The sequence below is a fragment of the Nelumbo lutea genome, chromosome 4 (assembly GCF_056320005.1).
Source record: "Nelumbo lutea isolate HS-2025 chromosome 4, American lotus-T2T, whole genome shotgun sequence".
Taxonomy (NCBI): Eukaryota; Viridiplantae; Streptophyta; class Magnoliopsida; order Proteales; family Nelumbonaceae; genus Nelumbo; species Nelumbo lutea.
Window position 1 is genome coordinate 81,768,221 of NC_142687.1, and position 23,576 is coordinate 81,791,796.

General features: G+C 40.2%; 1 protein-coding gene across 1 annotated transcript in view; it reads right to left on the reverse strand.

The window, feature by feature from the left end:
- Nucleotides 1-23,576, reverse strand: part of LOC148861322 (dihydrolipoyl dehydrogenase 2, chloroplastic-like) — an 81,063-nt gene continuing 57,487 nt past the window's right edge. The window contains exons 12-15 of the mRNA XM_088941980.1: nucleotides 11,535-11,648; nucleotides 1,799-1,912; nucleotides 898-969; nucleotides 1-384 (exon numbers count right to left, since the gene is read on the reverse strand). Of these exons, the coding sequence (XP_088798106.1) occupies nucleotides 337-384; nucleotides 898-969; nucleotides 1,799-1,912; nucleotides 11,535-11,648 (348 nt within the window). The 3' untranslated portion in view covers nucleotides 1-336. The remainder of the gene's footprint in view (nucleotides 385-897; nucleotides 970-1,798; nucleotides 1,913-11,534; nucleotides 11,649-23,576) is intronic.

Consider the following 23,576-nt stretch of genomic DNA (forward strand, 5'->3'; position numbering starts at 1 on the left):
TGGTGCAAAGAGAACAATATCCAGATGTTATATTGGCTATTAACTATACAGAGGCTTCTAAACGGTGTATATAATTCATAACAGCAAATTATGGCTTTCTGGGACCAATAATACTTATTGCCTCTTCTTCTTTTTGTTACAGAGTTGCATAAGTTAATAAATATTAAAAAAGAATCAAATATAATATGAAATAAAATGGACAAAATTGTGGTGAGATTTGCTAGGCGTTTCATACTGTAGCAATTGCTTTGGTTTCCTCTGAGAAGGTGCACAACTTCCAAAGACCCTGTAATACAATTAATTTTCTTCCCAAATTTATACCTATGTTGAGAAGCTTTAGATTGCAACTGGCTCCTTTACTGGATTAGAAACACCAGAGTTAACCTGCCGCATAAAAATAGAAGAGGAAAATGAAAAAGAAAAAATAAAAGTTTTTCTACCACTGGCCTCAATAAGTACTGGTTTGAATAGCATAAGAAAAAGCACCCTTGTAGAAAGCATGCAAAAAGCTAATTACTTGTTCGGCTAAGATAATGTAATTTCAGAATCAAACTACTAAGGAGATATTCAGAAGACAGAAGGATAACTTCCACCCTATACTCATTCTGTATGTCAAAGATAATAGTGATCAAAACTCAACCATTATTTGGAATAACTTGGGAGAGCCTAGTTTTGGATGATTGACATTCGATTTAATCCATTCCTTTGGTTTTCTAGAGTAAACATATAGTTATAATTATATACCTCCATCAATGTAGGACTATTTCTGATTTTTTAATAATTTTATTTTAGAGTATTTTGGTCATTTTACTTAACGTCAGTTGTCATATTTCATGGATAATCCGTGAAATACACAGTGCAGTCATGCTTAGTCAACATAGAAGATCAGTCACATACCTTGGCTGATTTAAAGAGTTCATCCAGCACTTCAGACAAAGTTGGATGTGCATGAACAGCAAATTTTATGTCCTGCACAGTGACAGAGGTGCAAACAATGACTAGGCAATACAAAGTGTGTTCCATCAATTTACCAAACACACACACAACAACAACAATGAAACAAGATTGTCCATCTTCATCATACTTCAGGGAAGAAAAAAATTACTTTGGCCTACGTAAGGTGAAGTTCTTAAAGAAAGACAAAACACTAGATATTGAGCCTAGTGCTTTAGCACCTTTATGGTATTTCCCATGGTGTAACAATGATAACTTGCAAGTTGCACAAATAAGTAAATTTACTTCTGGGAAGAGTTCTTGTACATTACCACATAAACAGAATTCTCATAATCACATCCTGATTACTGCCATACTGGAAATGAAAGTCAGGTTACAGAGGCCTATTCCATGATACTAATGGAAATTCCAGTAGTGGCTTCTCTGAGTACATGTAAAGAAAACACTCGTTTGCTTGAGCTAAAGCTATTCTTAGAGAACTCTCTACCATTGCTAATGGCACAGGTAAGGTTTATCCATGCCCTTGGGAGCCTTGGATGACCTTGAGTTCTATCTTGCACCAGTTGGCTCTTTTTGAATTATAGAAAGCTGTCTCATTTTGGCAAGACAAATCATCTGGTTGAGAAGAAAGGCATCATGCTTTTCATGAGACACTATCACATCATTTTCACTTACTAATACATATGTTGTAGTGAGGATTGAGAAGAAAGGCATCTGTGCTTGCTTGTCATTGTTTCTTGTTATTTAACATAGTTTGGGAGGGTCTTGCTTAAACCCACATCTTATACACAAAAAGGAAGGAAAGTTCTTTTTATTGGGGTGATGTTTGAAGCATAAGATTTACCTGAATACGTGTTCCTAAGGCTATTGCATTGGATGCTTCATGGATGAGGTCTGCAGCATGCAATCCAAAAATGTGAACCCCAAGAATCTCCCCCGTGTCGGGCCTGTATATTAACTGCATGAGAAATAAAATACAGAGATTTAAGTACATGTTGAACAACCAACACACATCATTGGAGAATGGGAAGAATACAGATGTTTTCATAATGATAAAAAATGACGAAAACAACAGTGGCAGTGGTAACAACTACAGACATGTACAAGGACACAAATGAAAGAAGAGAAAAACAATATTTTGTTGATCAATAGAAGAGAAAACACCATCTTTCTCTCCATTGAGTCTGTTCCACCTAACCACCCCTAGCCCACAGGTGCAGGTGAAACACTTGCTCCTTAAAACAGCTGAGCGCAAAATAATTGCTCCCTTACAACCCCTTGCCTTGCTAGAGAATCTGCCATCCCATAAGCATCCCTTCTGCCTTTGGAATCCACTGAAAGATGCCACTTGATCTTCTTTACCAAATCTCGGTAAATCCAGGCTGCCTTCCTAACAATCTTCTAAAATTTAGTTTTTCTGCTAATTGAACCCTGCACAACACAACAGACAATTCAGCTTTAGTTGAATCTCCTTGAGCAAATAGGACCCAAGAATAAAGCTAAAATAGTTCCATCTTTATCCCTGAATACCCCTCCTAACCTCAAGGGCCTGGGTTTCCAAAACAGCTCCCATCAAAATTGAGTTTTATAAAGCTTTCCGATGGTGGCTTCCAAATCTGAACTATTCTAGTCTTTCTTGTAGGTGAAAAGGTCATTTCCCTCCAATTCCTTTTTATATTGTCAAAGGAGAATGGTGAGAACAAGTCCATGGACTTAACCCAATGAATCACCCTTAGGAGGATACAATCTAAAACTACTTCCACATTTCTCTCCTCATCCTTGCAGAGTCTCGCATGCCTTTCTTCCCAAACTGTCCATACAACAGCAGCCCTAGTACATCTCCATAAAATTCTTCCTCTTTTCCTTGGCCACCTGAAGATTCACCTGCAAACAGACTAGGTAAGCTTGTACGTGGGCTCCACCTGCACCCAAAGAGGTCAAAGAACCACTCCCAAATAGAGGTTACAAATGGATAGGAAATTAGAATGTGATAAGCAGTCTCACCATTTCCCTTATAGAGTGTGCACCAGTTAGGGGAACTGGTTTGCACCAAACGTCCAAACCTCACTCATTGGAAAAGAAGACTCAAAAGGAGCTTGAGCAACTAAAGAATAAAAGGAGGCACAAGAGAAGAAACCTTTACGGTTCAGGATCCAAATTCTTTCATCTGGGGTAGAGGGAAAAACAACAAGTGAATCAAGGATGAGCAACAGTTCGAAGATTAAGACATATTTAGCCTCTCTTAATCTTCTTCTGAAACCCAAATTCCAAGCCACTCCCTCAGAAATGGAGTAAAAAGAAGAAATAGGCTCATTTTTAAACAAAGATAATGAATCAAGAGAAGGGAAAGCATCTTTAAGAGTAGAATCACCCACCCAAAGGTCCTCCCAAAACCAAATTCTAGACCCTAAATAAGAATCACAGTATCACACCTAACTTGCTCGAGGAAGCAGGGAAGAACTGCATGAATAGCTTTCTAAGGAGAGGAAAAAGTAGTTCTGTTTGAGAATCTAACATCCCAACCATTTTGCAACAATCCATGTAGACTAGCTATTACCTTGTGCCATAGTTTCTCACCCTCCAAGGGGAATCTCCACAACCATTTCCCTAGAAATGCTTGATTCTTGCATGTCACATTCCCCACCCCTAACCCACCTTTTTCCTTCTGCTCACTACTTCCCACTTCACCAAGTGATTCTTCTTTTCCTCTCTGGTTCCCAAAGAAAATCCCCCATTACCTTTTCCAGCAAGTTAGCCACTTTTTGGGGAATCTTAAAGACAAGGAGGTAATACACCGAAGATTCGCCAGGGTAGACTTGATCAAGGTTAATCTACCACCTAAAGAGGTGTAATTCTGCTTCCAACCTGCTAATCTTTTTTCAAACCTTTCTACGACTAGAGTCCAAAAACTCACACTCCTTGGATTCCCTCCTAAAGGCAGACCAAGATACTTCAAAGGCCACTCACTAGTTTGACAACCTAGGGTCTCTATGATTGCTTCTACCTCCCTCTCAACTAAGTTTACCCCTGCTACACAACTTTTCTCGAGGTTAATCTTCAAGCTAGAAATCTTTTTGAAGAGGTTTACAGACAGCCTTAGCCTTCTCAACCTGTTGCAGATTGAACTCATCACAAAAGATCATTGTATCATCTACAAACTATAGATGAGTGACCACCACATCATTTGTTCCTACTCTCCACCCCCTCATTAGGCCTTCTTGACCGGCTTTGGAAATCAATCTACTAAAGACATCTGTGATTAAGGTGAAAAGGAAGGGTGAAAGTGGGCCTCTAGAAGCTAGAGAGGTCCTTGACCCTTTACAAAGAAATGACTATTTTGCAGGCAACCATTGATCCATTTACACCATTTTCCCCCAAACCCACATTTCTTTACGACCTCTAATAAAAAAGACTAGTCCACCAAATCATAGGCCTTCCCACTATTTTGCAGGCAACCATTGATGGCAGCTTTATTATCAAAATAGAGTGACATAGGATCATCAAAAGGAAATCCTAATTCACTCAATAGGTTCTTGATCCACAGTAACTCTGCAACTCCATGCGACATAGCCCTGTATTCTGCCTTTGCACTTGACTTGCTCACCACACTTTATTTTTTGCTTCTCCAAGTCACAGGGTTTCCACCAATAAAGGTACAATATCCGCTAGTGGATTTTCTGTCATCCACTGAGCTGGCCCAATCTGCATCTGTGTACACCTCTACTCACATGCGACCATGTTTCTTAAAGAGTAAACCTGTCCCTGGAAATTTCTTCAAGTACCTAAGAACTCTGTATGCTGCCTCTAGGTGTGCCTCCTTGGGTGCACGCATGAACTGACTGAGGACACCCACAACATATGCTATGTCAGGCTTGCTCATGGATAGGTAGAGAAGCTTGACTACAAGTCTTTGGTACTGCCTTGGATCTTTCAAGGACTCAACACTACAATCCCCAAGTTTGTGATTTACATCTATAGGTGTGTCAGCCGGTTTAGCTCTGTAGAGGAGATGGCCGAATGGCCCATAGACTGTTATTTCATGTTATGTTTATGTTTCCCTCTGTAATGGGCCTTATTCTGGGCCCATACTCTGTAATGTTCTGTTTTTGTAATTTCTTGTCCACTCAACATAATTTGACTGACAGACTCTGAAAAAGTAGAACCAAAGGCAGCATTCTTGGGATGATCAAGGCATATTGGCCAGGAGTGTCGAGCAAGTATATTCCATTCGCTTCATGGCCACTCCCAATCACCTTCTGAGATTCCAGATCCTGAAACACACAGTGAGAAGGAAAAAAGGTTACACAACAATTCAATGACTTGGTCAAGCTACTAACAGATAATAAATTGGTATTCAATTTAGGTACATGCAGAGTGGAAGATAAGAGTAAGGAGTCTGTAGGCTTGACAGTTCCCTTGCCAGAAATAGAGGCAAGAGAACCATCAGCTAAGGTGATTTTGTCACGACCAGGAAGCAAATCATACGAAACAAATAGAGTGGAAATGTTGGTCATGTGATTAGAATCACTTGAATCTATGATCCAAGGGGTCTTGGGATTACCTGAGGTGGATGCATGGTTAGCAGAAGCTCTTATACCTGAGTGAGCAAATGCAGTGGTGGCTGAACTTCCAGAAGGGTTAGATGATGAAGTTACACCTTCAAGCTGGTTGATCATCTTTCCAAACTTCTCATACTCAGCTTTCATGGCTGTCAACTGTGCACAGACAGACTCAACCTCAGTATCTATACCTGTGGCTGCATGTGCACTTCCTGTCTTTCTACTATCATTTGTCTTCTAGAATCGAATAGGGACAAGACTGGGATGCAATTTCCAGCACTTGTCCTTGGTGTGTTTCGACTTTTTGCAATATTCACAAACCACCTCCTTCTTTCCTGTGCCACTAGGAGCTCCTATAATCCCTTTGGGTTTAACCCCCATATTTGCAAAATGATCATTGGTGCTGACTCCTTGAACCTGTACTTGCCTTCTACTCTCTTCACTGCTGACCAAAGCATATGCTTGTGACAATGAAACACTTTCCTTGGGCAAAATGTTCTGCTTTGTGATGTCATATTCAGGATTCAGCCCTGTTAGGAACTCAAAGACCCTGTTCCTTTCAACTAATTTCCTGTATGCTTCAGCATCATTGGGGGTATCCCATGTCACAACCTCTATCAGATCAATCTCTTGCCATAGAGATTTCAGGGTTGAGAAGTATGCTACAAGTGATTTCTCCCCCTACCTTAGATTCTTCACATCACTCCTTAGTTTATAGGCTCTGGCAACATTCAATTTTTGGGAGTAGGTTTCTGCAACACTATCCCAAATTTCCTTAGCCGAGTTCATCCAAAGATAGTGTTGACTAATCTATGGCTGCATTGAATTCACAAGCCACCCAATTACTGTGTAGTTCTCTTGCATCCATCTCTCATAAGATGGATCATTCTCTGGGGGAGCTTTCTTGCTCCCAGAAATAAACCCCCATTTTCCTCTGCTACAAATATGGATTTTCATTGATTGTGACCATGCCAAGTAGTTGGTCCCATCAAGTTTAACTGTAGTTACAGCCAACATAGAATCGGCTGGGGTTCCCAAAGTCTGTCCATATTCAGCAGCACTCTTGCTTTCAAGGTCCGAGGAATCCATCATGCAAATACTCCAATTAGGGTTTTAATAAGTTTTCCAAGGTACAGGGAATCTTGATGAACTTAGTTTGAGCTGAATCGGCAACAACAACCAGCTCACAAAAAACAGTTCAGTCTTTTGTAACCGTGACAGTCCAGCTCGGTGACAACACTTTCTAGAGTAAAAAATACTATTTCAGCCTTCAAGGGACAACCAACAGACCTCCAAACACAAAGTATTTCAGGCCCCCAACAACCGTTGTCCCAAAGAGAAGAAATAACAGTCCACAGTCCTTAAGAGGCCTTTTGACAAACACTCTGTGTGCAGTAGTTAACACCCTACTGTTAACTAGTAGGAACCACTTCAATAATGTTTTGTATAGGTCCAAAACAAAGGCTGGACAGAATTTTTGGACTAGTACCACCGAGTCCAAATCAGTTTCAGCAACTTGACAGTCCAACAACAGCCGAACTGCACACCAAAACAACCCAGAAATCTCTGAGTTGAATCAGTCCAGCAACAACCGAACAATAGGGCAGAATGGAGGAGGGTTTCGAATACTTTAACATCCCTCCCAAGCAACGAAATAACCCAGCAATAACTGAGATAACTTACAGTAAGTGAATCTCTGATTTGAACTTCAAACTAGGTCGAACACCTTTCTCTCTGATTTCAAATCAGGCCGAACACCTTGCTCTCTGATTCTTCCTGGTCACCGAACTATTCTCCAAGTGTGTAGAGACTTGGGCACCCTCCAATGACCTCCAAGAACCAGGTGAATGACTTTAAACTTCCAGCCCTAGAACATCCTCATGCAGTTGGCTGGGCTAGAACCACATGAGGGTCATGCCAAGCTCTGGCCCGCTTTGATACCAAGTTGAAAACAGTCCTCTTGAAGTATAAGACTGCTTGAGATTAGATGCAAAACCAGAAAAATGAACAAGAGAAGATTAAGAAGTTGAGAGAGAGAGAGAGAGCTGATGGCAATGAGAGTTAGAGAGTGAGAGGTTCGAACTAAGCCTCCCTCTAACACTCTAAACATTTTATTAAGTTAATCTTTGAAATATTACAGAGAGGCCCTTGAGTGGGCAAGAAATTACAAAAACAGAACATTACAGAGTATGGGCCCAAATAAGGCCCATTACAGAGGGAAACATAAACATAACATGAAATAACAGTCTATGGGCCATTCGGCCCATCTCTGCAAGGTTCTACAATGTTTATTCAGTTGACACACTTGACACTGAAAATCACTAACAGGCAAAGACTTAAACAACTTTGGAAACAAAAACTTCAAAGACTCAAAAGACACATGGTTCAAATGGTGGTGGCACAAAATAATCTGACTCTTACTCGACGGACTCAAAGACTTTGAAACTGTAAGACTGACTTTGTTCTCCAGCATGTAGAGACCATCCACCATGTTCACTCTACCAATCGTCCTCCCGGTAGACAAATCCTGAAAGACACAAGAATGAGGAAGAAAGATTACTGAGCAATTCAAGGCATGAGTAATACTACTAATGGATAACAAATTAATGGGTAACTTTGGAACATGTGGGACATTAGATAAGGAAAGGCCAAAAGGCAAAGATATAGATCCTTGACCAGCAATGGAGGAGAAGGATCCATCTGCTAGCCTCACTTTATCTCTACCAGAGAGGAGAATATGTTTGAAACAAGGTTGACTTACCGGTCATGTGGTTGGATGCACTGGAATCAATAATCCATGAGGATTCCAGGTTTTCAATAGACACATGGAAAGCTGAGGCTGAATTACCTAAAGAGGAGGCAAAAGAAGTAGAAGGTGTGGGTCCAGAATAGCATTGCGGAGAGCCCTATTATATTGTTCTAAGTGGTCATGAAAGGAATTGATAATATCTTACTTTGGGTTAGAACAAGGGAGGCAGCCCTGAGAAGTACTCTGATGTTCATGAGATGCTAAGTGTGCCAAGTAAATTTTTTTTGGTATGGCTTCTTGCTTGGCTCTTGTGCTGATTTCTTACCCAATTCCTGTGCCCATTTTGGTTTCCCATTCAATTCCCAGCAGGTTTCATGGGTGTGCCTAGGATTTTGACAATGAGTACACCACATTTTGTTTTTATCATCTATCTTTTTCTGATTTTCCCCTTTTCTCGGTGCCCCACTGTTACCCCTTACAGCAAGAGAAATAGTCTCCCCCTCAGGAGGATTCATGGCAGATTTCCTACTCTCTTCAGACTAAACAAGTGCATGGACAGACGAAAGATCCTTGCTGCCCAAAATCTGAACATGAATAGGTTCATACACGGGATTCAAACCCAGAAGGAAAGCGAACACCCTTTGTTGTGAAACTAACTTTTTACATGCTTTAGCATCCTTTTCACTTTCCCACTCAATGTTCTGGTAACAGTCCAGGCAGAATAATATGTCGATAAGTTCCTTTCTCCCTGATTACACGTCGAAGGTTCTGCTTGTAGGTAGTAAATTCTAGCATAATGCCTCTGCTCTGAGTAAGTTGCTTGTGCTTGGTCCCATATTTCTTTTGCTGTCTCAGCCCACATAAAATTTTGTTTGACGGATGGTAACATGGATGTCAAAAGCCAGGCCATAATCATGCAATTTTCTTGGTTCCACTTATCGTATTCTGCAGTACCATCCCTAGGTTCCTTTATTTTCCCATTAATATATCTTGCCTTACCCCTGGCTGTGATATACAGCCGCATCTCCTTAGACCAAGCCAGGTAATTCCTACCATCCAACAAGGTGATAGTCATTGGAAAATTCATGGAGTCATGACCACTACTCATTCCACTGTGATTCATGGTGGTTCCTGAAGTTGCAGACTCTTCAGCGTTCATGATTTCAGTCTATACACATCCACAAGAGAAGACACAGCCCTCACTCTGAGTAATTAACAATCAGAACCCAACTTCTGCTTCTATGCTGTTCACCTGAACACTCTCACAGATGTAACAGATCCCCCAAGGCTAATATTAGCCACAAACATCAGTAAACAGCTGCTGTACCAGTCAGCCGAACCAGGTCACTCATGACCTACAAATTTCTTCACAAGAAAAAAAGGTTTTCTGGATCACCCAACCCACAAAGGGATTAAACCCACCTTATATCATTCGGTCAAGGCAAAAGAACCTTAACCTGTTCTTGGTATCAGCACCAAGAACAAAAAAAAAAAAGAAAGGTTTACAAAGTGTCCCTGATCAGTCCGAGAGAATTCTGGGTTTTCCAGTAACAAAGGAACAACAGAGAAAAAAAAGGAACAGCCGACCTCTTAGGAAGATTCAGCCAATCATCAACAACTCCTGGAATCACTTCAGTCGAGTTTTAGCCCAGAACAGACAAAAGAGATGCAGCCGAACGGTTCTCAGGTCCAGAACATCAGTATGTTTCCTTCGTTCTCAGTCCAGAAAGCACAGAACAATCAGTCGATGAAGTGAGGAGATTTTACAGAACAATCAGTCGAAGAAGAAGAAGAAGAAGGACGTGAGAGCCAAAAGAATCATCTCTGGCGGCGCCAGCTTTGTTATTTATATGTTAGGGCAACCAAAGACAATAAAAAAGGAAAAGAAAATGCCCCTCTGCGGCATATAGTACAGATTTCATCATCTATGATGATGGTACTCCCCTTACTAGCAGTCCTAATCAGTTTCATTTGGGTACAAGTCAAGTGATCCCTAGAGCTCTGAGGTATAGATTCAAGACCAAGGCTCTCAAGATTACATTAGACATGTAAATCTTCTCCTTGGATGTTGTCTTTTAACTTCATGGGTTTCTTGTAACTCATTGGGCTTTGTTTGGGATTTTGTGGTTGACCAGGTTAAACTAAAGAGATTACCCCTTTAGTTTTTAATATGAGTCTGTATAAAAGCAATTAGAGTTAACCTTATCTCTACATGACAAACATCTACCATGTATTGCACATGGATGACACTTAAAACACCACCTTAAAAGAACAAAAATACTGAACTTTGCGAATTAGCAAATAAAAGAACTAAACTAAAACCCTTTTCATTGTGAATCTGATTGTTCTAAGGATTTTGAATTACAAACTACAAACCGAAATTCAAACTAAGCAAATTGGCTAATTGTGGAAAAAAACTGATTGTGTACTTCAATGCCAAAACAAACAAAAGCATAGGCAGTGTAAAACCGAAGAAATACTAATTCGAAACTATTTTATTAAAGTGCAGAATACTAAAACTGAAGAGAAAAGTTTTTATAGGGCAGCTATAAGATGACCATGTCTTGTTATCTTATAGAGCAGAATGTTCATCAACCAAGAAAATATATATCCATAAGAAAATCTTATAGAAGAAACAAGGATGCTGACAACAAAAGAAAATCAGAGATGAGGCATACTAAAGGAAACCTAGGGGTAGGGCCAACTAACAGAATGAAGATAAGAAGTAAAATATAATGATTTGACCATGCCAAATGAAGGTAACTGACTAGACACCACATCTTGGTGCATGTTGGAGGCAGTGACGAAAAATTTGTTAGTTTGTTTGTTTTAGGATCAGTGTTCTTGTCATTGGGCTCAGCCCATGAGCATTTGACACTGCTTCGGGCTCAGGCTTCAGGCCAGCCCATTCAAATTTTGGCAAAAGCCAAGCCTGAACCCGGCCCATGAACAGGTCTGCTCTCAATAAAGATGCATTCAATAGTTTCTCTTTCCATTTCTATATTTTCTTTCTTTTCTTGCTGTGTGTTTCCACTCCTATTGTTTCCCTCTATTCTGTATTTCTGTTATTGAGGGAAATGGCTTCCTTTTGGTGTATCTATGACACAAAATTTTCCATCAACAATGATGATAATAACAAAACACATCAGATCAACCTAAAGATTTTTTGTTCATGCAAATTCTGATTATCTACACAAAATCCATAACATAGTTTACTACTGTTTCTGCTGATGTATAGTAAATAAAGAAAACGAGTTCAACAAATGCATCACCTTAGCAAGCCCCTCCCCTTCATTTTCTGCTAGGGCCTTTGTGTTAGCCTTAAAACTTGTTTTGGTAATACTTATTTCATAACCTTCCTTTTCTGCTCTCTCCCTTGCTTGAGGCTGAAAATATAAACATAATTTTAAATTGATGATGGATATTGAAAATAAACACCCTAAAAGAAGCTCATATTTCAACAAATTACCAAAAGCATTGATCAGCCATATATCAAGACATGTTACATGCTCAATATAAAATACAAAAAAATATTCCTCACCCTAAAAAAGAAAATTTCAATATCCAGTTAAGTTTCTCCAATCTAATCAGCCCACTATCCCCTAGTCTCTTATTTGATTCTATTTCTTTTGCTTTAAGTGTAAATCATTATTCCTGCTTTTAAGTTCTTGAATATAGATACAGTGCCTTCACATTTATGGTTACTAACTTGATTTTAGATATTCAAGGACCATAAATTCAAGGCACCATTTCTATATTGTTAATCTATGGTCCTTGTAGTCCTCACAGCACTTCCTGAATTGTCAAATCCATTGTTAAACCATGGGCCCCCTAAAATCATTTCTCACTACTCCAACTCATGTCCTTTTTGGTTTGCGCCTAGCTCTTTTCACCTCTTCATGCCAACTAGCTTTTTGAAAACAGTAATCAAAATGTAAATCATAGGGAAGACTATACCAAAACTAATTGTCAATTGTATGTCAATCATAAGATTTTTCTATTTTTTTAGAAAAATTTGAAAAATATATATTAAAAACTTAGATATATGGAAAATGATTTTACCCCATTTTCAATCCACACAATATATTAACCACATAATGACTATTTAGCCAACATATGATGAAAAAACTAACTTAATAAGACCTTTAAATAGGGTTTGAATGACCCAAATAATTCTTAGTTTGGTAATGGAATTTAAAAGAAAAACCCTTCAAGAAAAAAATATGACATAAGTACAGATAGATCGATGCAAATCGCATGAACCAGATGAATCAAAACATTTTTTTATTGCTAACAGATCAATGAATCTTAATGATTGTGTAAAAGAATAGTGTATTTGCAAGTGCTGAGCACTCCCAGCTTGGTCTGACCACAGCCAGCCACCATACCCTCTCTAATGACTTTTCTCTTTTTTGTTACAACAAATAGTGTTCAAACACCGCAGAAGAAGTTTTCTCTATTTACTTCTTGTTTTGCCATTGCATCTGCAAACCAGTTGGCAGATCAATGAACTCATATTACATTTATGACCATCTCCCTTTTTAGGGTTTTGATCTCCTTCAGCTTGTTCCTGTAATTCCACGGTGTCATATGGCCTTGCACATCATTTTTTAGCCAACCCACCACCACTTTAAGAGTCTTCTCCAATCTCCACAGTGAATCATAACATTCACAATTTGAATTATAAGGAAGAAGCCATTGATGGAATAACCATCAAAATTTTACATTGGCTGAAAAAATTAGAGCTTTTCAAGGACTTCTAAGTTGATGACATCATAAGAGGTTGGACTGTAGTGGGAAATTATCTCAGGATGTTCTTGTTGGAAAACGTGGGGTTACTGGTGCAGATCTATATTTGGTAGTAGTGTAAAAATAGAATTGTATATATTCCTAGGATTGTGGAAGGATTGATTTAGAAAGTTTTTCTTTCTATTTCTTTCTTTCTATTCTTGTACTTTCTATTTTTCTACTTTCTATTTTTCTACTTTCTATTTTCTTTTCTTTCTATTTTTTTCTTCTTTCTATTTATTGCAGCAGCTTACTGTATAAATATGCCGATTGGCAATAGAATGAAATACATCAGTTTTTTCTACCATTCCAAAACATGGTATCAGAGCTCTTTATTCCGGCCAGTTCTTCCCTCCTTTATTCTCCTTTCCTGCTGACCTTATTTTTCCTCCATTAACAATGTCCGACATGACTGCAACAAGTGCTCCTGTCCAAACCGATGAAGGAGCAACAAATTCTCATCCTCACACTGGTGATTTGCAGAATATTCAGACAACATATAGACTGAATGGCCAGAACTACTTGAAGTGGTCACAACTAGTGCGTACCTATTTGAAGGGAAAAGGAAAAATTAGTCACCTTATTGGAACAGGGCCAAAGTTGGGTGAGCCAAATTTTGAAGTTTGGGACGAAGAGGACTCCATGATTATGTCATGGTTGTGGAGTTCAATGACACCCGAGATCAGTGATACTTGTATGTTTCTTTCCTCTGCAAAGGCTATTTGGGATGCCGTTCGACAAACCTATTCCAAAGCCCATGATGCTGCTTGTGTCTATGAGGTCAAAGTGAAGACAGCGACGGCCAAACAAGGGAGCAGAAGTGTTACAGAGTATGCAAATCTGCTGCAAAATTTATGGCATGAGCTTGATCATTATTGGGTTCTTGAGACAAAGTGCCCTGATAATGCTGTGATCTTGAAGAATTTTATTGAAAGAGATAGGGTGTATGATTTTTTTGTCGGACTGAAGGCTGAATTTGATCAGGTCCGAATACAAATTCTTAGCAAAGAAGAAGTGCCTCCATTGAATGAAGTCATAACCCTTGTCAGAGTTGAGGAAAGCCGCTGTGGAATCATGCTTGAGCCTAAAGATCTCGAAGGCTCAGCCATGGTGGCAAGGGGAGGAAGTTACAGTGGTTCAAAGGGTGAGAACAATCACAACTTGGCTCGTGACACAACTACCCGTGACTCTAACGATAACCTCTGGTGCACCTATTGCAAGAAGCCCAGACACAAAAGATCGGTGCTGGAAACTTCATGGGAAACCTCCCACATCCAACAAGGAATGGGGAAATCGAGGAGTTTCAAAAGGAGTTCAACAGGCCCATAATGTCTCCACAACCCCGCAGCAAGAACACTCAAGTCAGGGACCATTTAATGATGAAGAAATTGAAAGGCTAAGGAGCTTCCTGAAATCCTTGAAACTAGGAAGTGGTTCTACCTCTCTTGCTCTCTTAGGTGAGTCTTTATCTCTAGGATTACATGCCTTGGCTAGTGTTTTTCCATGGATTCTTGATTCTGGAGCTACTGACCACATGACACCCTCTTCACTACATTTTCTCACCTATACACCCTGTCCTAGTAATAGAAAAATTTCTGTTGCTGATGGTTCTTTCACCACAGTGGCAGGGATTGGGAATATTCAAAATACTTCATCCCTATTGCTTAAAAATGTGCTTCATGTTCCTAAGTTATCCACTAGCCTTATCTCTATACATAAACTCACCCAGGATGTGAACTGCAATGTTGTGTTCTTTCCTTCTTACTGTGTATTTCAGGACCAGGTTTCGGGGAAGAAGATTGGACTTGCTAAGGAAAGGGATGGACTCTACTACCTTGAAACAACCAGCAAACCATCTCACACTGTTATGCATGTCACACACAAGTCATTCTTATCTACCTCCAATAAAGATTTAATTTGGCGTCATCACTTCCGTTTCGGTCATCCTTCATTTCCTGTTTTAAAAACAATGCTTCCTTCCTTGTTTAAAGGAATTGATGTTGAAACCTTTCATTGTGATGTTTGTGAACTTGCTAAGCACAAAAGAGTTTCTTTCCCAATCAGCAATAAAAGATCTTCAACTCCTTTTTATTTGATTCATTCGGATATATGGGGCCCTTCTCAAATTCCCAACATTACTGGTTCTAGATGGTTTGTCACCTTTATTGACGATTGCACTAGGGTCACATGGATCTTTCTTCTTAAGTCTAAATCTGATGTGGGTACCATTCTTCCCAACTTTCATAACATGGTCCAAACTCAGTTTGGTGTGAGAATTAAAAGGTTTCGATCTGATAATGCTACAGATTATTTTAATCAGAATTTGTCCCCATTTTTTCAGAAAGAAGGCATTGTGCATGAATCCTCCTGTGTTAACACTCCCCAACAGAATGGAATAGCTGAGAGGAAAAATGGCCATCTTTTACAAACCACCCAAGCCTTTCTCTTTCAAAACCGGGTGCCAAAACAATATTGGGGGGAAGCTGTCCTTACTGTTGCATACACCATAAATAGACTACCATCTAAAGTTCTTGACAACCGAAGCCCAATACAAGTCCTTTCTTAATTCTACCCTGATATTCGAACCTCAAATAATCTCACACCAAGAATTTTTGGCTGCACTGCCTTTGTTCATGTCCATAATAAGGGAAAATTGGATCCACGAGCAATCAGGTGTGCCTTCTTGGGATATTCCCCAACTCAGAAAGGTTATAAATGTTATCATCCAGCCACCAGAAAATTCTACACCTCCATCGATGTCACATTTGAGGAGGGACAATCCTTTTTCACTCAACCTTATCTTCAGGGGGAGCCCTCATTAATGGAAGATAAGGCCTCAGATCTACTCTCCTTAGATGTATTACCCTCCTCATAGTCATCCAACTATCAAGAGTCACATCCCTCTGAGTCACAATCTTCTGAGCCCCACATTCCCGAGTCTCAACAAGAGTCAAACAACCCGACCATTGAACCAAATTCAGACACTGTTAACCCCACCAATGATGTGCATGATGATGTGAGATATATGCAGGTTTACTCTAGGAGAAGAAATCCAGATCCTCAACTTGTGCAAGTCCAAGATTCAACTCCTAATCCTGGAACTGAGGGATATGCAGAACCTAAACTGAGGGATATTGCACTGAGAAAAGGAACCAGAGAATGTACCAAACGCCCATTGTACCCTTTAGCCAAATTTGTGTCGTTCCAAAGATTCTCTAAATCCCATAAAAGTTTTCTAGCCAGCCTTAACACCATTCCAATTCCTAATACTCTAGCCAAGGCACTTTCTAATAAGGAGTGGAGAAAAGCCATGAGAGTGGAAATGGAGGCACTAGAAAAGAACAACACAAGGGAAGTTGTGGATCTACCAAGAAACAAGAAGAATGTAGGTTGTAAATGGGTGTTCACAATTAAGTACAAATCTGATGGGTCGTTAGAAAGGTACAAAGCACGACTGGTAGCCAAGGGATATACACAGACTTATGGGGTAGATTATCAGGAAATTTTTGCCCCAGTAGCTAAAATGAATACAGTAAGGGTGTTGTCTTTGGCTGTTGTAGAGAAGATGGGCCAAATGGCCCATAGGTTGTTTATTCTTCTTGTTATTTTGGGCCCATCCTGTCAATATTAAGTTCTTTGTAAATTCTTGCCCAACTAAGGGTCTCCTTGTAATTATTCAAATATATCTAATGAAACAGTGTTAGGGGGCTGAGAGAGGGTGGGTTCGAAATCCTCTTCTCAAACCCTCATCGCAGAACACTCAACTCTCCTCTCTTCAGTTTCAACATGGTATCAGAGCGTATCTGAACTTGAATATCCTAGGGCTGGAGGCTTAGTCACGTACTGCCTGATTCTTGGAGGTCATTGGACGAGCCCAAGGCTAGAATCTCTTGGAGAAGGGGTTCGATGACCAGGAAGAATCAGAGAAGAAGAAAAAAAAAGGGGGGGAAGGGAAACAACTCGGTTCTGTTTTGAAGCTCGACTGTGTTTGGACTGTTGAAGCTCGAATAGTAAGTTGTGCTCAGTTTTCTGGTTCTGTTTTGAAGCTCGACTATGTTTGGACTGTTGAAGCTCGAACTGTAAGTTGTGCTTAGTTTTTTGGTTCTGTTTTGTATTACCTTCGACTGTGTTTGGACTGTTTTAGTGTCCAAAAATCCTAGTTGTTCTATACTACCTTCAACTGCATTAAATCTAGTTTAACCCAGAAATTTCTGGGCTGTTTTTTCTCTTCTTCTTGGACTGTTAAAACCTGCCGAAACATCCTTGTAACAAGGCTGTGTATTGTTACTCTTGTTTGTCTGTTTTAGGGGGCTATACAAACTGTTTTTGGGGTCTTTTCTCTTCCTTGACAGTGAGGTTGTCTCTATTGCCCACACTGTGTTTGTGAAAAGGCCTATTCGGCAATACCGATTGGTACTTACCCTTCTTGGCTGGGTGTACAACTTTGAAAAGGTACTTCGGCTGAGTGCACAGTGCCTAGGAGTTTCTAATTACTTCTTGAAGCCTGAACTCAGTGTATTGTCTTCTTGTGGTCGGCTGAACTCAGTGTGTTGCCTCCTTGTGGTCGGCTGAACTCAGTTATTGCTTGTCCTTATTCAGTATACTTGTAGAAGTCATCTGAAATCATATTTGGAGTGTTTACATGATGTACTCATCAGAGTTTGAAAACAAATGTGGTGCTGAATATGGACTGGTTCAGGGGACTCCAAGTGATTCCTTATTGACAGTGACCACAGTTAAATTAGATGGAACTAATTATCTGGCATGGTCACAATCAATAAAGATTCATGTATGTAGGGGTTCATTTCCGGGAGTAAGAAGGCTCCCCCAGAAGATGATCCATCCTACGAGAAGTGGATGCAAGGAAATTACACTGTCATTGGGTGGCTTGTGAACTCAATGCAGCCACAAATCAGTCAACACTACCTATGGATGAATTCAGCAAAAGAAAATTGGGACAGTGTTGCAGAAACCTATTCCCAAAAACTCAATGTGGCCTGGGCATATAAATTGAGAAGTGATGTAAAGAATTTAAGGCAATGAGAGAAGCCTCTTGCTATATATTTCTCAACCCTGAAATCCCTATGGCAAGAGATTGACCTAATAGAAGTTGTAACTTGGGACACCACCAATGATGCAGAAACCTACAGGAAATTGGTGGAAAGGAACAGGGTTTTTGAGTTCTTAACTGGACTAAACCTAGCATATGATATCACAAAACAGAATATTCTTTCCAAGGAGTGTGTCTCTTTGTCACAAGCTTATGCATTGGTGAGTAGTGAAGAGAGTAGAAGGGCTGTCCAGGTTCAAGGGGCTGATATTAATGATCACTTTGCCAATATGGGGATTAAACCTAAAGGGAATGTTGGAACTTCTAGTGGCACAGGAAAGAAAGAAGTTATATGTGAGTACTGCAAGAAGCCGAAGCACACCAAAGACAAGTGCTGGAAGTTACATCCTAATCTTGTTCCCATCCGGTTTCAGAAAAAACATGATAGTAAAAGATCAGGAAGTGCAAATGTAGCTATCGGGCCAGATAGTGAAGAGATGTCTGCTTCTGCACAGTTGGTAGCCATGAGAGCAGAATATGAAAAGTTTGGGAAGATGATCAGTCACCTGAGTGATGTGACCTCTCCTTTCGACCCTTCAGGAAATTCTACTACTTCAGCATTTGCTCATTCAGGTATAAGGGCTTTTGCTAATCATGCTACCTCTTCAGGTAATCTCAAGATCCCTTGGATTATTGACTCAGGTGCTTCTGACCATATGACCAATCTGTCTACCTTGTTTGTTTCATATGACTTACTTCCTGGATGTGATAAAATCACTTTAGCTGATGGTTCACTTGCCCCCATCTCTGGTAAGGGAACCATCAAGGCTACGGATTCCTTGTACCTACCTTCTGCCCTTCATGTACCTAAACTAAATACAAATTTGTTGTCTGTGAGCAGTTTAACCAAGTCACTAAACTGTTGTGTAACCTTTTTTCCTTCCTACTGTGTTTTTCAGGATCTGGAGTCTCAGAAGGTGATTGGGAGTGGCCATGAGGCGAACGGAATATACCTGCTTGATACTCCGGGACAATGCACTGATCATCTTGGGAATGTTGCTCTTGGATCTGTCTCTTCAAAGTCTGTTAGTCGGATTATGTTGTGTCATTGTCGTTTTGGTCATCTGTCTTTTTCCGCCTTGAGTCATCTATTCCCTGAACTGTTTAAGGGAATTAGTCTGTCTAGTCTTCATTGTGAGTCTTGTGAATTGTCAAAGCATTGCAGAAGCAAGTATCCTTTGAGCAATAAAAGATCTTCTGTTCCTTTTAATATTGTGCATTCTGATGTGTGGGGACCTTACCACCTACCCTCCATGGGTGGCTACAAATATTTTATCCTGTTTATTGATGACTTTTCACGGTTCACTTGGATATTCCTGATGAAATCCCGTGATGAAGTTCCAAGACTTGTAAAACAATTCCATGAATTTGTTCTAACCCAATTTGATACCAGGATTAAAATCTTCAGATCGGACAATGCAAAAGAATACCTTGAGAAAAACCTATCCTGCTATCTTTCTGACATGGGGGTTATTCATCAAAGCTCATGTGCTAGGACCCCAGAACAGAATGGGGTTGCTGAGAGGAAAAACAGGCATATTGTTGAGGTTGCAAGAAGTATCTTATTTGCCTCACATGTTCCTACCAGGTTTTGGGGTGATGCTGTACTTACTGCTACCTATCTTATAAATCGCATGCCATCCAGGGTTTTGGGGTTTAAGTCTCCCTTCACTCTTCTTCATCCGGACAAAGACCTTTTTCCTGTTCTTATTCGGGTCTTTGGCTGCACCTGTTATGTACATGTTCCAAGTGTCCAAAGGCATAAGTTTGAACCCAAAGCTCAAAAGTGTATCTTCCTTGGTTATTCCCCTACACAGAGGGGTTATTGTTGTTTTGATCCAAAGTTTGGCAATCGATATGTCTCAATGGATGCCACCTTTGATGAGTTTTCCCCTTTTTATGGTTCCTCTCCAGAAGGACATTGTTCACAGGGGGAGGATTTGACACAGGTGTTTGCTCTTCCTCTTCCTGTCCCTGTTGAGTCCCTTGATGTGTCTGCCTCTCCTTCAAATGAATCAAGGGTGGATCAGTTGTTCCGTTCTCCTTGTCCCAGTACTCTACCTCCTCGTCCTATCATCAATCCCAAGGTGTATCAAAGGCAAAGATCCAGAAATGTGCAGGTTGTTTCTCCTACAACACATGAGCCTCATACACTTCCAGTCACAGAAGAGACAACAGATACTGGTTCAGCACCTCTGGATTCATCCTTCCCTGACCTTGATATTCTCATTGCTGTTAGAAAAGGAAAACGGAAGTGCACTGCACCCTGCATTTCCAAGCACCTTTCTTACAGTTTGCTTTCACCTTCATACTTTGCCTCTCTCTCTTCTGTTGCTTCTCATCCTATTCCCAGGTCTGTGTCAGAAGCTCTTAAGATTCCAGAATGGAGGGATGCTATGAAATCTGAAATCGATGCCCTACACAAGAATGACACATGGGAAGTGGTGGATTTGCCTAAAGGGAAGGATCCTGTTGGTTGCAAGTGGGTCTTTACTATCAAATACAGAGCTGATGGCACCATTGAAAGGTACAAGGCCAGGCTGGTTGCAAAAGGCTATACACAGACATATGGGATTGACTATTTAGAGACTTTTGCACCTGTTGCCAAGATTACATCTGTGAGGGTTCTTCTATCTTTAGCTGCTCACTTTGACTGGCCCCTTTATCAATTGGATGTGAAGAATGCATTTCTGAATGGTGAATTACATGAGGAGGTTTACATGTCTCTTCCTCCAGGGATGTATGGAACTGATATGAAAGGGAAGGTATGCAGGCTGAAGAAATCTCTTTATGGACTAAAACAGTACCCTAGAGCATGGTTTGAGAGATTTAGAACAACACTTGTTAACTTTGGTTATGTGCAGACACAGTCCGATCATACTCTTTTTGTGAAGAGGAGTGGACCTCTGGCAGTATACCTCATTGTGTATGTAGATGATATTGTAGTGACGGGTAATGATGCCTCATGAATTCATGATCTAAAATCTTTTCTCCATACAGAGTTTGAGATTAAAGATTTGGGGGAATTGAGATACTTTCTTGGCATAGAAGTGGCTCGATCCAAGGATGGGATTCTTATCTCCCAAAGGAAGTATGTTCTTGACTTGCTCTCTGAAACTAGAAAGATGGGTGCTAGACCAGTTGCTACTCCTATTGATATGAGTCATAAACTCTCAGCCTCAGAAGGGACATTGTTAGAAGACAAAGGAATCTTTCAGAGACTTATTGGGAAACTTTTGTACCTATGCATGACTCGGCCAGATATTGCATATGCAGTCAGTTGCATTAGCCAATTCATGCATGCTCCTCAAGACACTCATTTGGCAACTGTAGATAGAATCCTATGTTATTTGAAGGGCTCCCTAGGAAAGGGTATTCTGTTTGCCAAGCATGGTCATATGAAACTTGAATCTTACACCGATGCTGACTGGGCCGGGAACATTGATGACAGAAGATCTACCTCTGGGTATTGCAGCTTGGTAACTGGTAATGTTGTTTATTGGAGAAGCAAGAAACAATCGGTTGTTGCTCGGTCTTCTGCTGAAGTAGAATACAGGGCCATGGCACATGGGGTTTCTGAATTATTATGGCTAAAATCTTTGATGGAAGAACTTGGAGTTGAATATGACAAGCCAATGATGTTGTATTATGATAATCAGGCTACCATCAACATTGCTCACAACCCAGTGCAACATGATAGAACCAAGCATATTGAAGTTGATCGACACTTCATTAGGGAAAGGGTCTCTTCGAGTGAAGTGTATCTTCCTTTCATCACATTTGAAGGACAGTTGACAGATTTTCTTACCAAAGGCATTCCCAAGGCAAAACTTCAGCATGATACCAGCAAGCTTGGCATGATTGACATCTATGCTCAGCTTGAGGGGGAGTGTAGAGAAGATGGGCCGAATGGCCCATAGGTTGTTTATTCTTCTTGTTATTTTGGGCCCATCCTGTCAATATTAAGTTCTTTGTAAATTCTTGCCCAACTAAGGGCCTCCTTGTAATTATTCAAATATATCTAATAAAACAGTATTAGGGGGCTGAGAGAGGGTGGGTTCGAAATCCTCTTCTCAAACCCTCATTGCAGAACACTCAACTCTCCTCTCTTCAGTTTCAACAACTGCTAACTATAATTGGGATTTGCAACAGTTTGATGTAAAGAATGCATTTCTCCATGGTGATCTAGAAGAGGAGATATACATGGACATTCCACCAGGTTTTGGAGAAGGCATTAAGGGGAGCAAAGTTTGTAGGTTGAAGAAAGCACTATACGGCCTCAAACAATCTCCGAGAGCATGGTTTGGAAGGTTTACAAAGGTGATGCTTAGTACAGGTTACAAGCAAAGTCAAGGTGACCACACATTGTTTATCAAACACACAACCTCAGGGGGAGTTACTACACTATTAGTCTTGGGGAGACTAAAGTATTTTCTCGGAATTGAAGTTGCACATTCTAAACAAGGCATCTTTATCTCTCAACAAAAGTATGTTGTTGATCTTTTGAGAGAAATAGGAAATATGGCAATGTAAACCAGCTTCCACGCCTATAGATCCCAATCATAAACTTGGAGAAGCCAGCGAGAATGCAAGTGTAGACAAGGAGATGTTCCAAAGACTGGTTGGAAAACTCATTTATCTTGCACATACACGGCCAGATATTGCATACGTTGTAAGTGTAATAAGTCAGTTTATGCATAATCCTAAAGAAGTTCATCTGTAGGCTGCTCATCGAATTCTGCACTATTTGAAAGCCAATCCAGGAAAAGGAATTTTATTAAGAAGAAATGGGGGACTGGCTCTTGAAGCATATACAAATGCCGATTATGCAGGATCTCCAGTAGATAGACGGTCCACTTCCGGTTACTGTACCTTCTTAGGAGGAAACTTAGTCACTTGGAGGAGTAAGAAGCAAAATGTAGTGGCTCGGTCAAGTGCAGAGGCTGAATTCAGGGCTATGGTACAAGGAGTGTGTGAATTACTCTGGTTGAAGATAATTTTAGAAGACCTGAAGATTCCACGAGAAGAGCCTATGAAACTATGTTGTGATAACAAGTCAGCCATCAATATTGCTCACAATCCTATTCAACATGACAGGACGAAGCACATCGAAATTGACCGACACTTTATAAAAGAAAAACTGGACAGCAAGTTGATTTGCACTCCCTATGTGTCTACAAAAGGACAACTGACCGATGTACTTACGAAAGGGCTCAATAGTACAGACTTTCGAAGAATTATAGCCAAGTTGGGAATGGAGGATCTCTATTCACCAGCTTGAGGGGGAGTGTTGGAAAACGTGGGGTTATTGGTGCAGATCTATATTTGGTAGTTGTGTAAAAATAGAATTGTATATATTCCTAGGATTGTGGAAGGATTGATTTAGAAAGTTTTTCTTTCTATTTCTTTCTTTCTA